The following is a 24,016-nucleotide window of genomic DNA, read 5'->3' as shown; positions in this document are numbered from 1 at the left end:
GACCTATTTTTACAAGTGTGACCCATTTTTCCAATTGTGACCTATTTTTAAATGTATTTCCCATTCATGTAAGTTTGACCTTTTCCTTAAGTTCGACCCACGTTTCCAAGTGTGACCAACGTTTCCAAGTGTGACCCATTTTTTCAAGTATGACCCATTTTTCCAAGTGTGACTCATTTTTCCAAGTGTGACTCATTCTTCCAAGTTTGACCTATTTTTACAAGTGTGACCCATTTTTCGAAGTCAGACTCTACTTCCAAGCGCGACCAGTTTTTCCAAGTGTGACCCGTTTTTCAAGTGTGACCTACCGTTCTCAGTGTGACCCATTTTTCGTAGTGTGACCCTTTTTTCCAAATGCGATTAATTTTTCCAAGTGTGACCCACATCTTTCTGTTGGGCAATTTTGCTCAAGATCGTCTCACAAAAAGCTGCGTATCACTCAGCCTGCAATTCGCAAATGCAGAAGTATTTTCGGCTGTCGCTTGTATCCGCCGAAAAATATATCGAGCTTCGATCGCTTGAAATTCTGTATTTTATCGGCATCCAGGGTCTTTCTTTTTTAACGCCCTTCAAACTATTCCGAACAGAGTAGCAACAATAACTGTGTCTTTCTTTCTCAAAGATTGAAAGCACGATGACCACGATGGATCTACCAACCCGTCATTTGTATCAGACAGATAAAAAAGGTCCAAAAATATAGACTTTCGCGATGTCAGCTTTGAAAAACGGAAAGGAATCACTTTCGATGAACTCTCGTGGTTTATGAACCCATGTCCTGCTGGGTATTTCAGAGTCTCATAAATCTCGTCATGTGTCAAGAGCTGCGTGAGCTCACCTATAATTTTCACATAAATTACACGTATAAAAATAAAATCAATTTGAGAGTATTGTTACACAACCTAAGTTAATATTTTCTTGGAATAAAGGAACTTTCACAAGTTCAGCGTCATGGCGTTTATCCCGATTTCAGCCTCAGTTTTAAAGGTTTTAAACGAATTCATTTTTTATTAAACGAATAAAAAACTTTAAAACTTTCATTGTTATCTATATAAAGAACCTATATGGAATTCAACCTGCTCTTCCCCACTATCACTCTCAGTATGGGTAGGTTGGCGATCTCTCTCATTATGCTATCTCATATGAACAGGCATTCTCCTCTTTTGAACTGACGGGGGCACAGAATTCCTGCGTTTCGGCAGCGAGGAAATTACACGGCAGTAAGAGACTCCTGTGTAGTGCTCTCGACTTGCCTGGCTGTCCTACTGGGTTCACCTTGTAGATGGGAAGGTCTCCTTTCTGCCCAATTACAACTTGTATTTACTGTTCCAATAATACGACCTGAGTTTCCCTGGTCCACCACGCTCGGAAATATTTCTGACGAACACCCTGTTCCCTGGTTACCGCTTTAAAAATGGCACGCTGCTGCCATCTGTTGCAGAATTGGAGGTATTATTTAAAGCCAGTGAATATGCTTCCTTCATAGCGATCTTCCATATGTCTACATATTCTGTATAAGTGGTACTGGCTTCCTCTAGTGAAGGTCTAAGTAACAGATCTACTGGCAGACGTGGTGCCTTTCCAAACAGTAAGTAAAACGGCGAATACCCAGTTGAATCACTCTTGGTACAGTTGTAGGCATGCACAGCCTTGGGCACATACGCTGGCCCCTTACGTTTCTTTTCTTCAGGTAGTATTCATAACATTTACAGCAAGATCTGGTTGAATCTCTCTGCTTTACCATTACACTGAGATGGGCGGATGGGAAGGTGTGGTTCTGGAACGTATCATTCCACACGACTGCTGCAAGTGTCGAAACAACTTGTTCTCAAACTCTCCACCCTGGTCATGCAGAATACGACCTGGAAATCCGAATCGAAGCATGAAATCGTTGTAGAGCTTGTCGACTGCTGTAGAGCGGATTTATTTCTAATGGGATACGCCTTTGCAAATCGGGTGAAGTGGTCAAAATTACCAGAATGTATTCGCGTCCACTAGAGCTTCTTTTTCCAGGTGCAAGTTGTCAATAGATATCAATTCAAAGGGTACATTAGTCACAGTAGGTTGAAGAGAGGCGCGTGTTGGAAGACTTGGTCGCCTTTGCTTCAGACAGCTACTCACCCGAGTCACAAAGTAACTGATGTTTCGCTGCATATTATGGGGCTAGTAAAACCTTTCACGGGCTAACTGTAGTACTCTCTCTGTTCCCAAGTGGCCCATCTCTTGATGTAGCTCATTGTAGACCAAGCGGCAAAACTTCTTTGGTAGCCCATCGCTTCCAATTTCCAATTTTGTCCATTCACGGGACAACTCTCTTATATATGGAAGTTCTCTAGCAATTTCATGAATTGCCGGTTTCTGTAAATCAAATGTTTTTATTTCTATTTATTTTTTTCATTTTAACTTCGCCTAACTAAAATACTTAAACTTATATACAACAAAATTCATTAGGCAGGGAGAGCACTACAGCATAGCCAATTGCAGTGGATCCCAGAGTACTGATAAGAATTAAACTAAAGCTACTCATATACAAACAGGAAGAATCAAAAGGAAACAAAACAGAAATTCAAATTGCTAGAAACAGCACGGCGGCGGGCACAGAAGATACCTCGCTATGTTGCACCTGGGGCAGACTGCTCTCCAGGTTCTTATGTCGTCAGCGTCTTACAAATCTAGAGCCCTATTGTAATATTGAGGTAGTAAACGTTTAAATGAGGCTAGAGAGATAAGACTTGTGCGTAAATAGGCAGAACATCCATATGCGGCACGAGCGTATGAAAAATGATCGTTGATAAGTAACAGTTCTACTTCGCTTAGGATTATAAGTAATAGCATTGCTGCTCAATGGCCTAGTAAAGGATCCTTGATTGTCCAATTACAGGCAGAGCTTCGCTACCTATGAAAACTAAGTTGTTACAGCTTTTTGGATAAATATATCTAAAAATACGTACCAGTATGAAATAGGTAACATATTTGTTAGCTGGAAGAGGGTCTTATAGGTTACATCGCAACAGAAAGGAAGCTTCAAAATTAGTTTTGTTGCACGCCGCAGCACGTTTTCGATTCGCTTTAGTTAGCAAATGGACTGTGGCGAAAATACGTGGGTTGCATTTGCATAGCTAGGACTCTGCCAATACTTGGGTCTTGTTTCTGACCTACCAGGATGACTTGAGGCTCCATTTTATGGTAATTACTGGAATCAAGAAGATCAGAGTCAAGGTTCATTGCCTCCGTTCCATTACTAACTGCTGTTATCCAAACTGTATCGCCGTTCTGAAGTGCCATTATACCAGACAGTGTTGCACTTATCACATCGTGGGAAGTTTCCTGTGTACAGGTAGGAATGTACTGGTTGATGTCCAAAGGAAGTCTGGACAAAGTGTCAGCATCCTAATTCACTTTACCAGGCCTGTACTTGATCTCATAATTGCAACGGCCAGTTCAGACAACTAGCGATATCCCGTTGAATTAAGTTTCGCTGATTTTGATAAAACATTGTCCGTGTAGACAGTGAATGACAGTGCATAGTACAGATAGTCCCTGAAATTGCTCACAGACCGCCCACTTTAAAGTTAAGAACTCTAACTTTCCAGAATGAAGGTGATAATTTTTCTCTGCAGGGCTGAGGGTTCTGGTTCCATACCCATAACCCGCATTTTACCAGACTGCCGCTGATAAAGTACTGCTCCACGTCCTTCGTTGGACTCATCTGTGTGTAGGACAAAATAAGAGACCATAATCTGGATAACCGAGGATTCGAGGGTTAGCTAAACATGTCTACCAGTTTTTCCAACACTCCTTGATGTTCCTGTGTCCAAACAATAGCATGACTGGGTTGTGCTCTTGTCCCATTTCCTTTCTGACTACGCCTTTATGTTTGAGTAAGACACTTGTTAATCTTAACCCGGGTGCCTTCAAGAGCTCAAAAAGAGGGCTGTGAAATTCTGGAGAAGTCCTGTATGTACGTTCGGTAATATCCTAATAAACCCAGGACTTTTCTCACATCACCGACGGTCTTTGGGTTAGTCTCTTTGAGTGCCAACATTGCTTTAACATTTGAGGGATCCGCCCGATAACCGTCAGCAGAGAAAATCCTTCCTAGGTAGTTGACCTTGCTCTTAAACAGTTTGCATTTCTGGCTTTCAGCTTTATTCCGTGTTCACGTAGTCTCCTCAGCACTACTCGTATATTTTCGATGTGCTCATCAAAGTTTCTGCTTAAGACAATCACATCGTCTAGGTAAGGTACACAAATTTCATCTCTAAGTCCTTCCAGACAGTCCTTTATAAATCTTTGAAAATCTTCTAGGGTATTCCGGAGACCAAATGGGATCCTCACCCACTCGTACCAGTCCCACGGTGTTACAAATGCAGTCATGTGTCGACATTGAGGATTAACAAATTCTTGATGGTAGGCTCTTTTTTGGTGCCAAAAAGAAAACCACTTGTTTCCACCAAGATTCTGAATGGTTGTTTGTATTCAAGGAAGTGGATGTCTGTAGGGCACTGTTCTCCTACTCAGCTCACGAAAGTCCACAAACAGTCTCAGGGAACTGTCCCTTTTCCGCACACAAACTACTGGTGATGAGTAGGCTGAACGTGACTTCCACACCCATCCGGGGTTGAGTAAGTCTTCAGCATATTGCTTCACTTCAAAGTATCGAGGTTTTGGAATAGATGGATAGTTTTTCTGAACTGGACGATTATCTGACAAATTGATCTTGAGTTGCAGACCTTCAGTGCATCTTACGTCGTCATCATCATCTTTCGAAAAAGAATCTGCTTCCTCTCTACAAATGGTCACTACGGCAATTTTCTGGTCTTCTGTGAGGTCTCCCAAGCCGACATCTGGAGTTGGACTGCTAGGCTCACTTTCACGTCCCTTCATGATAGGTGTATCTGATTGCAAACTGATCATGACTTCTTCTCTCCCCTCTGATGAGTTGTTGGCAGGTCGAATGCAGTCTGCTGACCTTTCTTCATTCTCTTTCTTTATTATGTCCACTGGTGTTACAGACTTGCCTAGTTCAAGCTTGCCTGGCATTGTACTGTTCTACAAGGTGATGTCGTGGTCTGTGGTATTTTTTACTTAAATTCTGATACGCGATGAAGCACCACTCCTGAGAGTTACTAATGTTTCAGGGACCTCAAGTTCTGATGGCCAAGGTGATTCAATGTCTGGTTCAAACAATATTGGAAGCCTTGGTTCAGTTGGGCCAGTATTTACAGAGCAAGAAACTACTACTGTCTCATTCTTGAGAACTACCGCATCCTTCTTTGTTACCTTTATACTACACAGTTCACTTGAGATGTTTGTCTTGATGAGACAAATCAAGGCTTTAACATTTTCCTGCTTTGCATTTGAAAGGATTGTGCTCAAGGCATTAAGTTATGTCTCTTCATGATTGTTTGGAGAATCACTGGCAGGGTTTCTTACAATCCCTTCGATTACATTGTATCCGACAATGGGGTGATCCAGAGTATCTCTTGAAATCAGGAAGGGTACTGACATACCATGTTTGTCATCTGAGGTCGCAAGTTTGAAAGAAACTTCATTTCATCCTTCGTATGAGATTTCAGTATCATTAGCTGCTTTCAGATCAAGTTCTTTGTCATTAAGCAGTTCATCCATTCGACGACTCTAAGCTGTGGGTAGGTTCTCAGCAATCCAATTCTTAGAAGCAATAGAAACTTGGGCACCGGTGTCCCACAAAGCTAGGGTCTGCACATTGTTCATAACACACTGAACCTTTTATTTCTTCCCCACCAATTTTCCAACATTGGCGTGTTTATTTGCTGTAAGGTGACTAACATACATGCCACTGTCAAAAGCGTCCCTTTTCTCCTGGTTAGATAGGCACTTAATTGCACTACGCAACTGCTTATACTTCATCCAGTGGGTCCTTTGGTATTTATGAAAACAGTAATGTACAGACTGACACTAGGAACAATGCTCTTAAAGATACTCCTTTCCTGCCTCGGTTAACAAAAACATGGAACCTTTTCACATGGTCATCAGCTACTCCCTGGCTCGCGATTAGGTACACTGGCTGCACCCCTGCGACATCCCCGTACAAAATGGCCGCTTAACCCACGTCGGAAACAATGATCACAGAACTCTTGGTCTGCTCTTTGGCATGCTTGGCAGACACGTCTGGGGCCCACAGTTTTAGCTAAAACCGCGGGCCCCGAAATGATATCACGCATAAAATATGTCACACCTTGCCGAAATTTACCGCCTGTTTCCTAGACGCATTACCGCGGAGTTTGTCATTCCTATATGTATATCCGTAGGTGTGTTCTTATGAAATGTAAACTCTAGTATGAGTTAGGTATATATACAGGCGCTTCGTGTTGTACTGTTAAACTACCTGATGAAGTGTGCGTTAGTCACACGAAACGCGTAGGAGAAATAAAGAAGTTATACAACTACAGTTCGTAGAGTGCTGCTCCCTTGTTAAGTTTTCATTTAATTTAATAGACTTTATTTCTTTCTTTGACCCAGACTTCTTTTTTCCTGTGTTTAACCCCCTGACTCAGCATGTTCACTGTCCACTTACAAGGAATTTACTCTGACATTTTTGTGGTAGGTTGCTCTAAGCTTACCTTTCCGCTCAGACTCTTCGGAAACGACCACATTGATTTGTTCCATCAAATTTCGTCTGTGACTTCTGCTTTCTGGAGGAACGGTCACAGTTTGTTTCGGACAGCTTCATCCTGAAGACCACTTTCAATAGCATGTAGAAACAAGTAGTAAACCAGTGATGGCTCATATTTCACAGCAACACCCTCAGCTTGCGATGCAAAAAGGACCTGTTGCCTTGATCAAGGGACCTGATTAAGAAGTCTTGAGGAGTTTCCTTCGGTGATTGGCACATTGTTGTGAACTTATGATACAGTTGAGTGCCTGACTTACCTTTTGCCAAGGTAAGCTCTTTCATGAGATCTAAATACGACTTTCACTGGCGAATTAAACTGACGAAGGACAATGGGTTTTTTTGTTCCTCCCCTCCAATAACACCCATAACCTTACAATCTCTCCTCAGAGCAGTTTTTACATCTACGAGTGACACTACGTTACCTTCTTTTGGTTTTTAAGTTGTCGTGGCTGGTGCAGATGATTTAATTGAAAGCTGAGAGTTCAGCAAAGTCTTAACTGTCACATAAGAAATGAGAGGTTCTTTAACTGATATAACTGAGAAATCACTAAAACTTTGACTGATAATTGCCATTCCAGCAAGCCATCGAAACACTTTACTTAATGAACACAACATTACATGGCTGTTTGCCGCTTAGTAACACGAATTTCAACTTCTCTGGGCTCGCTCTTTAAAATACTATCAGCGAGAAATATTTTTCTATCTCAAAGCAGCGAGAAATATTTTTTCTATCTAAAAGCTGTCACGTAATATTCTCTATTTGTCCAACGCAAACATCCACCCATCTGTTTAATTTGGATGAGAATGATTTTCCTACCAAAACTTATTTCCATATCAAAGGTTTTGCCCCAGGCCTCGTATGCAAAATGAAGGCGAAGAGAGAATCTTAAATTACTTACCTAACTTGACTGGAATGGCATCCGCTGATTGGCTGATTGACGTGTCAATCGATTCTCTCTTTCGGCGTTTTGAGTTCACCTCATAGAAAATAACGCTGCATAATATATATTCAGTCGAAGAACATATTTCGAGTTAAAACGGTATTTCTGCTGAACAGGAATGTTTAATTTTCTATTTACAATTGTTCTGCTTCGTTTTCCATGGGTTACAGGTCAGCATCAACGTTTGATCCAAGGTGATCATGGTTTAAAGCGATCTAGTTTTCAAAACGGGGTGTCGTACGCAAATTTTGAAGCACACAAGTTTCAGCATCTTCAAGGATCTCTCTTAGACTCTTCTTGTGAAGTAGTCCGGGCTATAGATTGCGCTTTCGGTTGCGTTGCTAATGCACCCTGTGTTTCGTTCAACGTTGCTTTGTCGCCAAACGAAAATGGAAAGCTTCGCTGCGAGCTGCTAAGTGAAGACAAGTTTAGAAGTCCTGAGAAACTGACCGATTCACAAGAGTTTCACCATTACAGCATACAGGTAAATGGTAATTTAACGTTCAGCTGTAAAACATTTAGCTATTATTGTGGACATCGGTTTTATCAGCAATGATATGTATTTCGAGGGATATTCTTGTTGTAAAGGAAAGGGAAAATATCAAAGAGGATAGATAAAATAATTAATTAGTGGTGTCAGTTGCAGGAGACCTTTCTCGGGGGGCTATTTTGAAAACAACAACAACAGCAACAACTGCATTTTATGCTTTATATCGATCGTTTCAAAGTTTATTAAGTAACACAGAACATAAATATAGAACAACATATGCTCACTGAGTTGTCTCAATGTAATTGAAATGGTGCGATGTTTAGAAATGCGAATAGTGAATTGAAATCAGATTCTTTGGCGTTAACAAGTAAACAAGGTTTTTGAGACTCAGTAGAAATAAAACGAGCTTTAAAAAGTGTGATATTTCGTTCAGCTTAACCGAAATTCATTAGCTATGAAATTCGGTTGAGCTGAACTAAATATTCCACTTTTGAAAAGATTTATTGCACTCTGAGTACAAGAAATTATTTTGTATTCTTATCATGATTCCAGAGCAGAAAAACAATATTTTTGTTTGAAGGTCTTGTTCTGCTATCGAAACAAGAGAAATTATTTCACCGAAAATTTCAATTTTGTTAGAAGCAGGTGATTCATAATCCTATACTACCGGACATCAAGTCAAACGTCGGTTCCTACTTAAATTTTCAAAAGAGGGTAATTATAATAAATAATTTAGTAAACGCAAAACGGCTTCAAAAAGTTAACAAAAGCGGGATGTTTATTGGAAATAATGTAATTACTTGTGATATTTTTTCGCTGGAGACCTTTATAGAGTCCAATTTTAATACATTCTTTGTTTTTTTCGTAAATGCTTGTTATAATAATAATATATTTTCTCATGGTTATCTTTTTACTATAGACACCTTGTTCTAGAAATCCTTGCAAAAATAACGGAAGCTGCATCCCAAATTACGAAGAAGATCAATACCATTGTATTTGCGCACCGGGTTATATAGGACTTCATTGCACGAGAGGTAAATAAAACTAGTATTTTCATTTACAGTCATGCTGTTGTTTAGTGATCGCTTTTTTTAATTTTAGCAAAGATATGACATTTGTATTATTAAAAATAATAGAGATTGTGTTTGTTGTTATTGTTGTCCCACTTAATTATTTAGCTCAGTTTTAAACCGTCACGAAAGAGTTGTTTAAAAAAAAAAACATCAGTGTTTCTCGAGATATCAAAGGACTTATTAACCGATGCTGCGCTTTTCCGAATTTTTCGGAGCAACTGCAGAATACCCTGTCACCATTGTTCTACATTCTACTTGCGCACATATATTAAAAGAACGAGGAATGCGTATGAATGAGTTAACTTAAGTGGCATCGAATTTATGCTACAAACCAAATATTTTTAAAAGAAAGAATAGTTTTGTTTTGTTTTCAAATTCCATCATATTGCAAACTCATGAAAATATGGGACCCCAATTTTAACTTGGTTATCTACCAGGAAATGTATGCCAGGGACAACGCATACCCCATAGTACCGTATTTTCATGAATTTGCAATTTATTCTCATTAAACTTAAATATTTACTAAATTTGGCGCGGCAAATTGATCTATGAATGTGACTTTTTGCTTGTATGAAAAATACGAAAAATTACATCTGCCATCGCGGAGAATGCTCTAAATAGTTTTCTAAATAGCAAATATGCTTACTTAAGCTTTTATGATTTCATGGTAAGGACGTTTAACTTGAAAGAATTGTATTAGCCTTGAATCTGCTTAGCTTGAGTAAAATATAAGATCATTCTGTAACTTCCATCTTTGTCACTATTAGAATGTCTAGCTCCCTTGGGAATGGAAAACTATCACATAACAGCGGCACAGATTTCAGCGTCCTCTCAATTTGATGAAAATTATGTCCCAAGCCACGGAAGACTTCACTACATGGGTAATGGCGGCGCATGGGCAGCAAAGGTGAATGATCTCAATCAGTGGATTCAAATCGACCTTCGAGTTGAGGCAAATGTCACTTTTGTGGCCACCCAAGCAAGGAATGCGGACCTTTACCAGCGAGTGACACAATACAAATTACAATACAGCAACGATGGACTTTCCTTTCAGATTTATAAGCAGCCTGGAGAGAACTCAGACAAGGTGAGGGTTGGGATAGGCTCTAGAAAATTTGTCCAGATCATCATAAGTTTAAGATATCAAATAGTCACTGGAGAGGAAAGATCCTTAAAACCATACTCTGTTCAGCGATTCGTCCCTGTTTACGCCACATAGGGTAGTGCCCCACTCCTTCCACCCCTGATCGTGGGAGAAACCAATTGTACCCATTGCATCTTCAAACATCAGAGTTAAAGCGGAGCTTTGGTGGCCCGAAGGGCCGCCAAGCAGAGCACCATAACCCTAGGAACAGAATCACATTTATGCATAGAAATAGAAACCCATGCAACTCTTTTTTCATGGTCAACATGGCTAGCGGCATGGATCGCGGGGGCGTGCGCTTAACGAAGACGACGACGACTACGACGTCGCGCAATATGGCGGCCATACTTCGGCTAATACCAAGTCTTGGCTTACAGCGTACGTCTCTGATATTTGACATCCATGTTATGGTCAATTGACACCTGTCAAAACAAGGTATCCGCTGACCAGTATCACGTGACCATATCGCGGGCTCAGCTTTATAAATCATGGAGATCACATGTTTTTTATGAAGTTGAGCCCTAACCAAGTTCTTGTTTTCGTTTGGATCGCGGATCGCGATCGCGATTGTCAGCTTAATTTGTTGTAATCAGGTCAGGGCTGTTCGGAAATTGGATTAACGCTAACCCAGGATTAAAAGTTAACCGAAGTATAAATTTATCTTCTATACAGGTGTTTTTAACTGCTTTAGGGTCAGGGCTCCGTGTGTGGTTTGAGATTATTGAAAAACAAAAAGAAGGCCAAAAATATAAACAGAAAACGTCACCGCAAAGTTGCAAAACTCAAATCAAAATTGTCGCTTATCCTGGGTTAACTTAATCGGGTTTTGAACAAGGCGGTTTTGAACAAGGTGGCTTTTAGGCTTGGCTAAATCTGGCTTGGCTAAATATGGATTGCATACACCTGAATGAAAAAATGTTGTCGTATGAAAAGTATAAACCATAAACTTTACGACTTCATGGAATCACGAGAGAACTGAAGAAGGCTGTGCACAATCATGAATATTTAGTATTGTTTCTTCATGTATTTAATGATCACAGCTAGATCTCAGTGATTAAAAAAAACAAACAAACATAGAAACTGCCCATGCCTTTCTAAAGATAGCTAAGTTAGAAAACAAAAGGAAATTTACATTTACAGAAAATGCGATCAATCCTGCAGTTTCTTCAATATCATAACCAAGGTAACAATTATGTCATACGGTCCACATGCTGTTCTCGTAAACCGCTTTAATATCAATGTACATGGCGCGTAAACATGCCAACTGGTATTAGTCTGCAAGTTTCCCAGAAAACCACTCTGTCGTATCGTTTATGGTTTATAATTTTTTCTAGACAACGTTTCTTCAGTTAGGTGTATATATAACTCGCGTACCTCATCTTCATCTCCGTATGAGTGATTTCAATTCCATCTATGAATTGAGAGAAATTTCAAGAATTTCAATGGAGAAAAAAGGCAATCAAAACAAGGAAACAGGGAAACGGAGAAAGGAATTGGCATTGAAAGAGAAATGATTCATTCTACTGCCTTTGTAAAGTACACATTTCACACGAATTTGTATATAAAGCTATGGAAGATTTTTGTCGTAAAATAATTAAGAAACGTCACGAAACACAAGAAAAGGCACGAGCGTGGCTTTTATTACAAACAGAGTAATTATTTGTTTCCTTTCATACCTAATCCAGTCCAGAGATAAATACTATTTGCATTTGAAAAGACTCCCAGCATTCACCCCAGTCGCAAACTAGTTCCAGAGCAATACCGAGAATACGAATATGGTCTATTGTGTAATTTGTGATGTAAGACTCTTTCTTTGTACGTACTTACTCACTCGCTAGAGTTCAAAACGCTTGCACGCGCGAACTACACCATCTATAGTAAGCAGTTGACCATAAATTTATTTAATTATCATTAGATGTTTGTTGGAAACAGCGATCAAGACACCGTGGTAAAACACCCTTTGATTCCTCCAATCGAAACGCGATACATCAGACTGATACCCACAGCATGGAATCACCACATCTCCATGAGGATGGAACTCTACGGATGTTTTGGTAATTAACCCTTGCTTTAATCTTCAACGTGGAGGCGCGGTAGCCTCAAGGGTAGGGCGCTCGAAACCGGATCGAGTGGTCCGAGTTCACCTCCTGGCGGAGGACACTGTGTTGTGTCCTTAAGCAAGACACTTTACTCTCACATCGTCTCTCTTCACCCTGATGTATCAATGGGTATCGTCGAATTTAATGTGGAGGATAACCCTACGAGGGACTAGCATTCCATCCAGGTTGAGGGGATGGGGGGATGGTGTGGGTGGGGGGATGGGGGGTGGGGGGTGGGGGAGAGGGTAGAAATATTCCAAGGTCACCTCATGCTACAGAAACTGGGATAAGCTCCGGGCAGATGGGCCTATTTGTTCGTATGCAGACTTAACATTTAAGTTAATACTCAGCAATGTGCAACTCTAATTTCTGTACACTTTTCAGGATACAAGTGTCAAAATGTACGCCTTCGACTTTATTTATCGTATAGTCAATGTGTTGTGCTTTGTCTAAACGTAAGTTGTAGCCGCGGCCGCCATCCAGAATTCTAGAGTTAAGTATTAGGATAGGCCAAAACGACTTAGAACGATTTTCAATTGACTGTCGAAAACCAAATCCACTACCTACTGATTAGACTACTCAGCTAATCTCAAACCGTAAAACCAAAACCAAAACCAAAACCAAAGTAATTGCCTGATTACTTTCGAAACTCAACAGAAAACCGCTCTAAGTGTGGTCTTTATGTTTATTAGCTACGAACAAAGATTTTATCGAATCTCTCCGGGAGGACAGCACAGTTTTAACTGCTGTTCGTACTTCAGTCGAAGCCAACGGATGCAGGGAACAGCTTGCTAAGTTCGACATCTATTATCAGTTAACCTTATTCAGACCGGGCGTGGAGTCGGAAAGCTTCCCTGCCGACTTAGACAGCCCGTATAATAACTAGAGAGGTAGATTTCGAGTACCTTTCAATCGCTATCCAGCTACTCCTCCAGTTATGATGCATGTAGCTAGGAGACTGCTGTACACTATTGCTCATAAAGTGAGCCTTTTGATTTTTTTTTTACATTATTTAAATTTACATTTGGATTCTTGCAAAGTCATCCAGTGACAGGAGTAAATAAGCAAAATTTAAATACAAAAATAAATAACGGAAGCTCATATAAAATGGAATAAAATTACAACAAATTTAAGTGGTCAGAGATGATGCCTTAGATTTTATGGAATAATTTATCCACAAGTAACCAAGTAGAAGACTGTTGCAGTCAAATCATAGTTCAATCATTCTTGTAAACAGTGAGGAGAGCACTTTTGTGTGAAAGTGACGAAATATGATTGCATGAAAGATCATCACAAAAACATGAAAAAAGTCTGAAAAAAAATTCAGAGCCGAATCGAATTCCAACCATTACCGCTGTGATGCTGGCAAATGCTCTATGAACTGAGTTTCGTCTTAATTCAGTTGTCTGGCACAAAAGTTAGTCTAAACAAAAACATTATAACAATTCCCCTAACACGTTTAAAATTTAAATTACTTTCGTGGCGTGGTTATAATTGTTCGGATGTAAGAACTGAAGCTTTTTTATTTCTGAGGCTCCCCTTAGTTGAAGTCCCGTGAGTTGGGCTAAGAAAAAGTAACTTTCTAGCTTTCTAATTAATCCATTTACTTTTAAGTTGTTTATTCACAGTTTTTTTTTGCAGTAAATGACCAGTGACACAATATATAATTAAGTCACAAAGTCAAGATAAAAACTCCTTTATTGATTTTTTCTCACAATTTGTGAATGTGAATGGGCCTTGATTAACAACTCTGCAAATTTCAGCATAACGTACCCACATTACGTATTGTTTTGTAAGCGTACTTCTATATAAAGAGAGATTCTGTTGGATCGATTTAAACAAAATGTTCAAAAGTACTGTGCCAAAAAGAAACTCTGCAATGCCTAGCGACCCTTCACACAATTCAAGATTACACAGAATTCGAATAATTCTATAATGAACAGCTAACACACTCCTAAAAGAGCAGATTGTATTGGATGAACGAATCTCCAAGTGAATATCAGTTCATAGTTTGGTAGTGGCCGGAAGAAATGACTTTCTATAACACTCGGCACGAGTAAAGAAAAGAGTGAAATTTGCGACAAGCGTGGAGAAAAGCGAGTTGTTTTCAAATGCTCTAGCTAGTCAATAGGAGTATACTGAGTAAATACAATCCTAAAATCCTAAAATCCTAAAATCATAAAAATTATAGTTTCAAGAAAACTACAGTTAAGTTCGAATTAAAGTTTCAAATAACTCAAGTTATTTCAGTCTTGGGGACAGTCAGGCTGATCCATCCGCACTATGGGGTCATAGTTTCTCTTTTAGTGACTTCTTCAAAGGGGTCGCTACCTTCGGGTGGGCCGTTACCTTCGGGAGCACCGTTACTTTCGGGGTTCAATTCAGTAGGAAGGTAAAAATTAAAGTTACTTTAGGGGAGCCGTTATTATTTTCGGGGGGGGGGGGAGGGGGGCGTTACTTTCGGAATTCTAATCTTTGAGCTCTTCAAGACAGATTATAAGACAGTTGCATCTCAGTGGGTATGATTAAAAACCTCAGTAATTTTATTTCCATCAGAAAGTAAATCTGGATGTGGAGATTTTATCCATTTGGCTGAAAACGTCGTACATTCAGTTTTAGAAGGTCCCGGTTTACGGTAAACAACCATTTCCAGCCCAATTTTGTATAGACTACAAATCTCTGTTCTCCTGAAATGCAAATCTCTGAATACGCCTAAGATTGCTTCTGTTGAAACTATTTCGTATCCTAACTTGTATAAAACCTTTCTATGTATGAGCATCATTTTTTTTTTACTGTTCAGAGTGTCTGGCTCCTTTGGGGATGGAGAACTTTAAAATAACACCGGCACAGATTTCAGCGTCCTCTCACTATGATGAAAATCTTGTCCCAAGCCACGGAAGACTACACTACAAGGGCATACGCGGCGCATGGGCAGCAGGAGTGAATGATCTGAATCAGTGGATCCAAATCGATTTTGGAATTGAGACAACTGTCACTTATGTGGCAACCCAAGGAAGATATAATTACAGCCAATGGGTGACCCAATACAAGTTACAGTATAGCAACAACGGAAATTCATTTCAGCTTTTTGTACAGCAAGGAGAGAACGTAGATAAGGTTAGAATATATCCTTTACGAGACGAAAAAAAAAAAAAATTAAAAAATATTTCACTTTCGGGAAATTAGCTAGTGTCAGAAAAACCAAATATTCTGACAGCGTCTTGAAACATTACAAAACATCTTACATCTTGATTGAATAAAACAACCATCGCTAGCACTCTACACAGTAGAATTCCCCATCACTGAAATTCTACTAGAAATGCGCAAAGCAAAGCAAAGCAAAACAAAACCAAGCAAAGCAAAGCAAAGCAAATCAGAGCAAAGCAATGGACCTTATTCACGAAAACCACTACGTTTGTTTTCATGTTGCAGTCGGTATAGTGTAAATTAGTAACGTGATATTTGAGGGGGCAACAAAGTTAAAATTGGAAAACTTCGACTCGTATCCTATTATGAATTTTGCTTAACTTCACTTAGCTGTTAGTATTTTAGTATTAAATACTCCCGGTGGAGGAACTCCCATGTGAAAAGGTTGGGGATGCTCGTCGTCTCGCTTAGGGCCGGTATAAATCAATAATAACAATAACAATAACAATGACAATGACAATGACAGTGACAGTGACAGTGACAGTGACAGTGACAGTGACAGTGACAGTGACAGTGACGGTGACGGTGACGGTGACAGTGACAGTGACGGCGACAGTGACAGTGACAGTGACAGTGACAGTGACAGTGACAATGACAATGACAATAATAATAACAATAATAATAATAATAATAATAATAATAATAATTGAAAGGTCTTACTTAAGGCCGGTTCATGGCGAAACGCCACTATATTTAGCTGTCAAAGTATCTTTTAGGGTACACTTGAAGAAATAATTGCCATAAAACACCCTTATTCCGTTTTTAGGCTCGGTTTCCGCCGCTCTCTCAAGTCCTGTCTATTAATAGTGGCTTCTTTCCTAAACAGCGGCTGGTAATCAAACCTATTCTGTTTTAACTGATATCTTTTAGGAATCAAATAAAGCTTGAGCCGCACCCAGATTGGGCTCTTTTAGGGGTTTAATTCAAATTTTCCAACGAGCATCTCCGACCTTTTCACATGGGAGCCCCCCGGGGGAAAATACTCTAATTTTAGGTACTTTCGTTGCAACTCAAATGAGGAGCAAAGTTAATCAGTCAATGCTAGTAGCTGATTGACTATTTGCAATAATAAGAATGAAATAAATATTTCATAATTCAATTGGCTCTTAATAATTATTTTGGTAAAACTTTTCAGTATATTGGAACGAGCTGATTTTACGAGAACTGTCTTCTCACTAATGCTTAGAGCCAATCAGAAGGTGGAAAGTCATTGCATATCAGGAATGTACAGTATTTAGCACACACGGTTCGGTAAACTAAGAGAGGTTTGAAACATCTCCGGCAAGAACGCTCGCAGAGGGAAGAATTGCTGAAGTCAAAATGTGAACCGACTATTCCTGCTTTTAAAGCTTTATAAACAATTACTGGATGCAGTTTCTGTGATATCCAGAATAATCAGGGTCTCGGTTAGGGTTAAAAGCCGAAGCCTGTGCTGATAACCCTTACCGAGACCTTGATTGTTCTGGATATCATAAAAACCGAATCTAATAATTGTTTTATTATGCATTGAACGAAACAAACAAACAAACAAACAAAAAAAAACAAATGGTAGTCATGCCTTTGCTTCTTCACTGACGGCAAGCAACACAAAGCGCGCGAACTTGACAGATTACCCTTAGAAATCATGCACCGCGGTCATACATGACATGATTACCCGTGACCTTGAGTGTCTTTGACATGATTATTGTATAATCTGCAGCTAGATGACGATGCAGGCGCTGATTTCGAAAATTCACTGTTCACTTTCGGCCAATCAGAAAAGAGAGAGCGAGTTCAATGTATAATAATATAAGCAATATGTATATACGTTTGTTTATTCGTGTTCCTGCAGGTGTTTGTTGGAAACAATGATACTGACACCGTGGTAAAACATCACTTAACTCCACCAATCAAAGTACGATACATTAGACTGACACCCACAGCATGGAACGACTACATCTCCATGAGGATGGAACTCTACGGCTGCCTTGGTAACTTTTAATCCAACCTTTAACTCGACAGTGACTAATTGTAACTTGATTTTACCTTCGCCGAAGGACAAAAGGCTGTAGATTATTACAGCAAGGTCTCCGTCAGTGTTAATCAGCCAAGACCGAAGGCTGGGGCTGATAACACTTACTTCTCCCTTAATTTTTCTTAATATCACGGAAGACAGCTTATCCAATAATTGTTTCCTATTTACGCTTTCAATAAACCACGGCACCATTTGAATACTTAATTAATAACTTCATTCGAGGAAAGTTTACTTATGGTCAACATGGCCGACGCCGAACCGAGGTTTCTTCGTGCAAATTAAGAGGTAATTTATGAAATTTCCCCAGACGATCTTTCCTTTTAATTTCCTTTTCTTTACACAAAAGCGTAACCTAAGTCAGTTTGTTATGCGCCAAACTAAATCTATTTCAGCTATGATGCGAAAATAATCCCGGCTCAACAATCCTACTAGCAGATTTGGAATAACGCACGAGGAACGACTTTATGTTCTGGTTAGACTGTAGAGCGCTAAATCTGGGGACACTAATGCTGAACTTGTTTCTCGGTGAGCTTAAGTTAAGTCAAATATATATGGACAGGGGAAGAGCAGGGAAAATGGTTACTGCCACCAAACCATGGGTTCAAATTAACACGCGCAGAAAGCCCACAATAGTGATACCAACCTTGGACCCGGGGTACACATCTAACCGCTTACCCTTTTGTGTACCATTTCACATGCTTTCACAACTAGCCGTATTATAAATGAATTGCAAAAAAAGGAAGTCTTCTTGTCATTTTTACGTAGCGTGCCTAATAGATTAAATGATACAGCCACAATGTGCCTCTGTTAGAAATATTTTGTAAAGGTACTTTAACATAACTAAATTATAGATTTCCCCTCCCCTTTATATATACCTCAACTTGTGAAACGCCTACCCTTTTATATACCTGCAGCCTGAAAAAGGTTCCCTTTCGGGAAGAGCCTTTCCGTATAAGCCATTTTACGGAGTACCACCACCACCTCCCCCCCCCCCCCCCCCCCCATTTGAAATATTAGCAACGACACATTAGATTTTTCAGTCAAAGGACCATTTTTCTGTAGCTTTCCTTTTCCTTCACATGACTTTTAGTTAAAAGTTCTTCCGCGACTAAAATCCAGGTGGTGAAAAGAACCTTGCTTTCACAAGTCTAAAACAAAAAAAAAGTGACGAAAGAGGTAACGCACGAAATGGCATTAGCCATGTTGTTAGACCTGTTTAAGTATTCAGCAAGTGGATCAGCTACGTACCTCTATCCATACTAACTTTCAGGGTTTACGCGTACTTTTTCACTCTTCATTCCTAAACAGCTTTATACCCGATGTCTTTTTCTTTCTATAGGCGATATGCAAGCTCTTGGTATGGAAAGCGGTGCCATTGCAGACTCGCAATTAACTGCTTCTTCAGAATATGACAATAGATACAGCCCCAAGCGAGCGAGATTGTATACCAAGGACTGGGCAATTCCCGGAATCGGATTAGGGCCTGGCGCCTGGGCAAGTTTGACGAGTGATTCGAACCAATGGCTTCAAGTTGATCTTGGTAAAATCACGCCTGTCACACACGTGGCTACACAGGGAAGGAATTCCTACTCTCCTGGACAGTGGGTAACGAAGTACAAGTTGCAGTTCAGCGACGATGGAGCATCATTCTTGTTTTACAAGAGACAAGGAGAATCTTCAGACGCGGTAAATAGAAATATTATATTAACAGCAGTCTCAACTTAGCCCGAAATATCTATATATGTTATTTGCCGGCTGGGAGGTCCGTGTGGTGAAAAACTGTGACCGAGGTCTTGAAAATGCTCCCCGAGGTCACAGTTTTTCACTATACGGACCGACCCTAAGCCGGCAAATAACATGTTTATTTTTTTCGATCTCCTGCAGTAAATTGGTTTTACAGATTACAAATGGGTTTGTTTACGCAACTCTTGTTATTGAATCGGCTTTCGCGCCGTCTGCTAACGATTTGTAGAAAATCTTGGCAACGAACGAGTAACTCAGATAGTAGACAAAAAAAGATTAAAGAACAGATTTTTTTCCAACTACTTTATGTTAGTTGCATTTATTTCACCAGTTAAGTTCTCCAAAACTGTTTTTGCGGTGTGAAATTTCGTGCGAAGTTTGAAGTTTTACTACAAAAACAATTTCTGTCAGTCGTTGCTTGTAAAATCACTTGAAATCAGACTTTTCTACCGTAAATTGAATAGCAGAAAGCGAGGAAATTCGTTAAGTGTATTCCACAGAAATTATCCTAAATAAAGCAACGATCAGAGAGGTAAACTTGACTGAAATTGACTCAAATCTTATGGCGAGAGAAACAGAGGATTACGCGCCATTACAGCGCCAAGCTACAAACATCCAAGCAAACTCTCACAACTTCAAAACGCTCAATTGAATTTACTTACAGTGACTTTCCTTGCCATTTTAAAGTGAACAGAGATAAACTTGCGTTGACTAATCGTCGATGGACGTGTAAAAAAGGCAAAAGATTGACGATTACCGCCAACTTTTAGGAGCGAGATTTAGGCTGCTGCGAAGAAAAAATCCGGCTCGTGGGCCGTATCGTAAAAAGCTGGACCGGTCACGTGCGTATGATTAGCCAATCAAATTGGAGGATTTAGGATTCCGGCCCGCTCAGATGCTTGAGAAAAAAAATAAGCTCGGATATTTGTCGGCGGATATTATATGTTCCGAGAAGCGAACAGTTTTCTGACGAACAGATAATGCCCAAAGACAAATATCCAGTGTATTTTTAAAGTCAAATGGAGGTTTTTGTGTATATTATCCTTATTTGTACTTACAGTGGAAATTCTGGTACTTACTGAACTCCGCCATGATCCCGACTGTAAGGGTATCATACTAACTAACTCGCCTGAATCAAGATTGACGCAATTTGCAGACAATACAACAGTGATTTCAAGTACTGTAGTATCTCTCGAAACATCAGTTCAGATAATCAATAGCGCCGGTGTATTATCGGGCCTGGGGCCCGTTTCTCGAAAGCCCCGAAAACTTTTCGGGCCCGTAAAGTCATTTTTAGTCCGTCTGTATCTAAAAACGGAGAAGTGTATACGCCTGAAACTTCTTGTATGAAGGGAACTTCTCTTCATATTAAGAATATGTGAATAAAACAGCTCTGTAATCGTAAGGTTTGAGATTTTGTTATGGCTTTACGGGCCCGAAAAGTTTCAAAACAAAGATAATGTGAATCGGTTCTCAAAAAGGCAATAAGGACAAAATTATGGGTTTCAAGTGCATAACAGAACCAATTAAGGCTCTTGGCGCGTTTTTACCGTACGATGGAGACAAAAACAATGAAGAAAATTTCTTTAGTAAAATTCGTAAAATGAAGACGAAACTGAATATTTGGCATACACGCGATCTCTCACTGTACGGTCGTTCAATGCTGGCGAAGACAGTGAGTGTCTCTCAATTGATTTATGCGGCATCAATGTCAACTGTCCCTGAACCTGTGATCCAGAAATCGCAAGCTGAACTTTTCGCTTTGTTGTGGAGGAACAAAAGGGATAAAATAAAGAGACCGGTTATTTATCAACCAATATCCGACGGAGGTTACAATTTTATGAACTTCCGAACAATGGTCAAATTGTTACGGTTGAGTTGGATTGGCAGACCTCTAGATGGCACACACGCCAACTGGAAGGCTGTCCCTAGTTGTTTTTTTAAATAAATATGGCGGTCTAACCTTGTTATTAAAGTGCACCTACGAAGTTAATCTATTCGAAGCGAATTTTCCCCTATTTTATCGCGAACTACCGGGATATTTTCAAGAATTGAGCGGTAGATACGGAGGAGAACCAAGACGGAAATTTATATTAGGACTATGAAACAGCAAGGACATGACAACTGATCAAAAAAAAAAAACTGTTTTGGAAAACTTGGTACGAGCTAGCTTGGAATTTTTTTGTGCAAGATCTCCTAAGCTAAGTAAAGACGAAAAATTCTTATCTCTTGACGAATTGCATGAAAAATTTGGATTGAAAGTCAATTACCGGCAATACTTTAAAATTATCGCTGCCATACCACGTTCGCTGAAGCAAACTGCTCTGCAAACACCAATCTCCAGTAAATGCCTTTTTCAACTCCTGATCTACACTACTTATCCGAAGACAGTACTCTAACCTTGTCTAAAATGCGCTGTAAATATTATTACAAACTATTTAATGAGTGCTCTGTGTTGGAACCTATCAAAAAAAAAAAAAAAAAAAAAAATTAATATAGCAACCGACGACCATTGCAATTTCTGTTCTAGGACAGATTCTATAATGCATACATTTCTCGAGTGTGATGTCTCTATTTCAGTATTTTCAAGTACAATAAAGCTGGTTTAACTGGATATTCAACAATTTAAATGTGAGTCTTTCTGCTGAACAGATCATTTTTATTCAACTCGACTGATGGAATAGCTTCGTTGACCTCCATCCAAAAGCGCACACTAGTTCTTCTCTTGCTTCTCGTGAAGCGCTATGTGTATTCGTGTAGGGTTTTTTTTTTCTAAGAATCCCAATATTTCTAAACTTCAAACCAAATTAAACGCCAAATGCAATAGAAAATCGAGCATTGTTCACTGACTTGATTTTGCAATTTTCCCCCTCAATATAGCTTGGACTGTAGTAATGAAATAAGGCAAATGTACTTCACGTCGAAGGTGTAAATGTTTCAAGTAGCATAAGTAATCGAATTATACTGCAAGTGGCGTTAGTATTCGTATTGCGGTGTAAGTAGTGGTAATTAGTATTGTAAGCAACATGAGTTACCATACTGTACTGTAAGTAGTGTAAGCAATAGTATTGTTAGTAGCGTAAATGATCGTATTGTATTGTAATTAGTGTATGTACAGCATTGTAAGTAACTTACGTATAGTGTAAGCCTTATATTAGTATTGTAAGTGACGGTATTAATCATATAAGTCTAGTATTTTAACTAGCGTATGTAACAATGCATGATAATAATAATAATAATAATGAAAAAATCCCTCAAAAATTTCTCGCTGTACACGAGATCTGAAAATTGGTGGATATCACTCGGATATTCCTAGTTTTACCTGGGAAATAATTATTCAGTCACGTAACACGTTTAGACCAATCACGTGTGAGTGACAATGTCTGATGGATTATAATACAAGATATTCTTTCAAGATATATATGTGATTTGCCGGCTGGGAGGTCCGTGTAGTGAAAAAAATGTGACCTCAGTTGTAGTTTTTTTCAGTTTCTGGACCCACCCTAAGCCGGTAAATAATTTATTTATTTTTAAATCTACCTCTCAAATCACTTTTTCTAACTCACCAGAGCTTTTACCGTGACCTGTTTTGCTCAGAGCGAGAACCTGAAATTCCCATCAGCCGTCATTTTCTGATTTCTGTCGTTTCCATCGAAAACCACCGTTGAGAAACCTTTCGTGTGCAACAAAAAGCAATAAGGGTATGAACAGTTTTAAACGTAACATAAAGAATGCAAGTAACCAACTAGTTCACCGAATAATTCAAACATTATCGCTTCGTAGCGAATAAAAGTCTAAAACACTTCTTGCAAACGAAATAAAACAACCAAAAAAAAACTGCCCTTAAACACAGAAACATGTCCTTCATCGCTATTTATATTTTTAGGAGTTTGAGGGCAATGCCGATCACGACACCGTTGTCTATCACCATCTAAATCCACCAATCACGGCACGTTTCTTAAGGATAAAGCCAACAGCATGGCATCATCATATCTCCATGAGGATAGAGCTCTACACTTATTGAGGTACTTTAATTAATTATTTAATAATTTATTTATTTAATTGATTAATTAATTAATTAAATTAAAAATAAATAAATTCATCTACTACTACTACTACTACTACTACTACTACTACTACTGCTGCTGCTGCTGCTGCTGCTGCTGCTGCTGCTGCTGCTACTACTACGTACTTCTAATTAACTCGTTTTGCTCTTGTCGGTCATTTGAAGCCGCTTCGCTTGACTTGAAATGTTATTGACTGATGATGATTGATACGCGTACAGGTCTGTCCCCTGTCATTGAGGAAGGCCTTTTTTATGAACGAAAAAAAAACATGGGTTAGAGGCAAAAATTGGCTAATAAAAAAATAAACCAGCCCCTACGTGGAACATTTGCGACTCTTATTAAGACAAGATGTTGTTTTAATCTTTTTTTACAGATATGTAGCCTCTTGCAATAAGAAGAGCACGATACTTAAAGAGCAGCGTGCTACGACACTGGCCAATGAACATTAGCTGAGTACTCGATGGGAACCAAATTTACCGTGTGGCACCAAAGTTTTGCAGTTTTTTCCACTATCCGAAAAAAATGTTCCCACAAAAATAACGTTCCCCCCCAAACTTTTCCCCACAAAAATTTGCCCCACCGG

The 24,016-nt window shown here is 39.4% G+C and overlaps 2 protein-coding genes across 2 annotated transcripts; one reads left to right on the top strand and one right to left on the bottom strand.

Annotated features, from left to right (window-relative positions):
- Window positions 1-4,476: 4,476 nt before the first annotated feature.
- Window positions 4,477-5,040, bottom strand: LOC149111226 (uncharacterized). The gene has a single exon (XM_089292091.1). It carries the CDS (start codon window positions 5,038-5,040, stop codon window positions 4,477-4,479), a length of 564 nt encoding a protein of 187 aa, XP_089148217.1.
- Window positions 5,041-7,714: 2,674 nt separating this feature from the next.
- Window positions 7,715-23,390, top strand: LOC110065787 (lactadherin-like). The gene is made up of 8 exons (XM_089292415.1): window positions 7,715-8,080; window positions 9,006-9,120; window positions 9,927-10,246; window positions 12,219-12,357; window positions 15,203-15,519; window positions 17,441-17,579; window positions 18,963-19,309; window positions 23,253-23,390. The coding sequence occupies exons 1-8, from the start codon at window positions 7,715-7,717 to the stop codon at window positions 23,388-23,390; spliced, it is 1,881 nt and encodes a 626-aa protein (XP_089148541.1).
- The last annotated feature ends 626 nt before the right edge of the window (window positions 23,391-24,016 follow it).

This window comes from Orbicella faveolata, unplaced genomic scaffold, assembly GCF_042242905.1.
Source record: "Orbicella faveolata isolate gen_17 unplaced genomic scaffold, um_ofav_v1 contig_24, whole genome shotgun sequence".
Classification (NCBI taxonomy): Eukaryota; Metazoa; Cnidaria; class Anthozoa; order Scleractinia; family Merulinidae; genus Orbicella; species Orbicella faveolata.
This window is presented reverse-complemented; position numbering and strand designations above follow the sequence as displayed.

Excerpts from the sequence above, each read along its gene's own strand:
- LOC149111226 (XM_089292091.1), bottom strand. The coding sequence starts at position 5,040 with ATGCCAGGCAAGCTTGAACTAGGCAAGTCTGTAACACCAGTGGACATA.
- LOC110065787 (XM_089292415.1), top strand. The coding sequence starts at position 7,715 with ATGTTTAATTTTCTATTTACAATTGTTCTGCTTCGTTTTCCATGGGTT. Across the intron at positions 15,520-17,440 it reads AAGGAGAGAACGTAGATAAG|GTGTTTGTTGGAAACAATGA; the intron begins GTTAGAATATAT and ends GTGTTCCTGCAG. Across the intron at positions 17,580-18,962 it reads GGAACTCTACGGCTGCCTTG|GCGATATGCAAGCTCTTGGT; the intron begins GTAACTTTTAAT and ends TTCTTTCTATAG.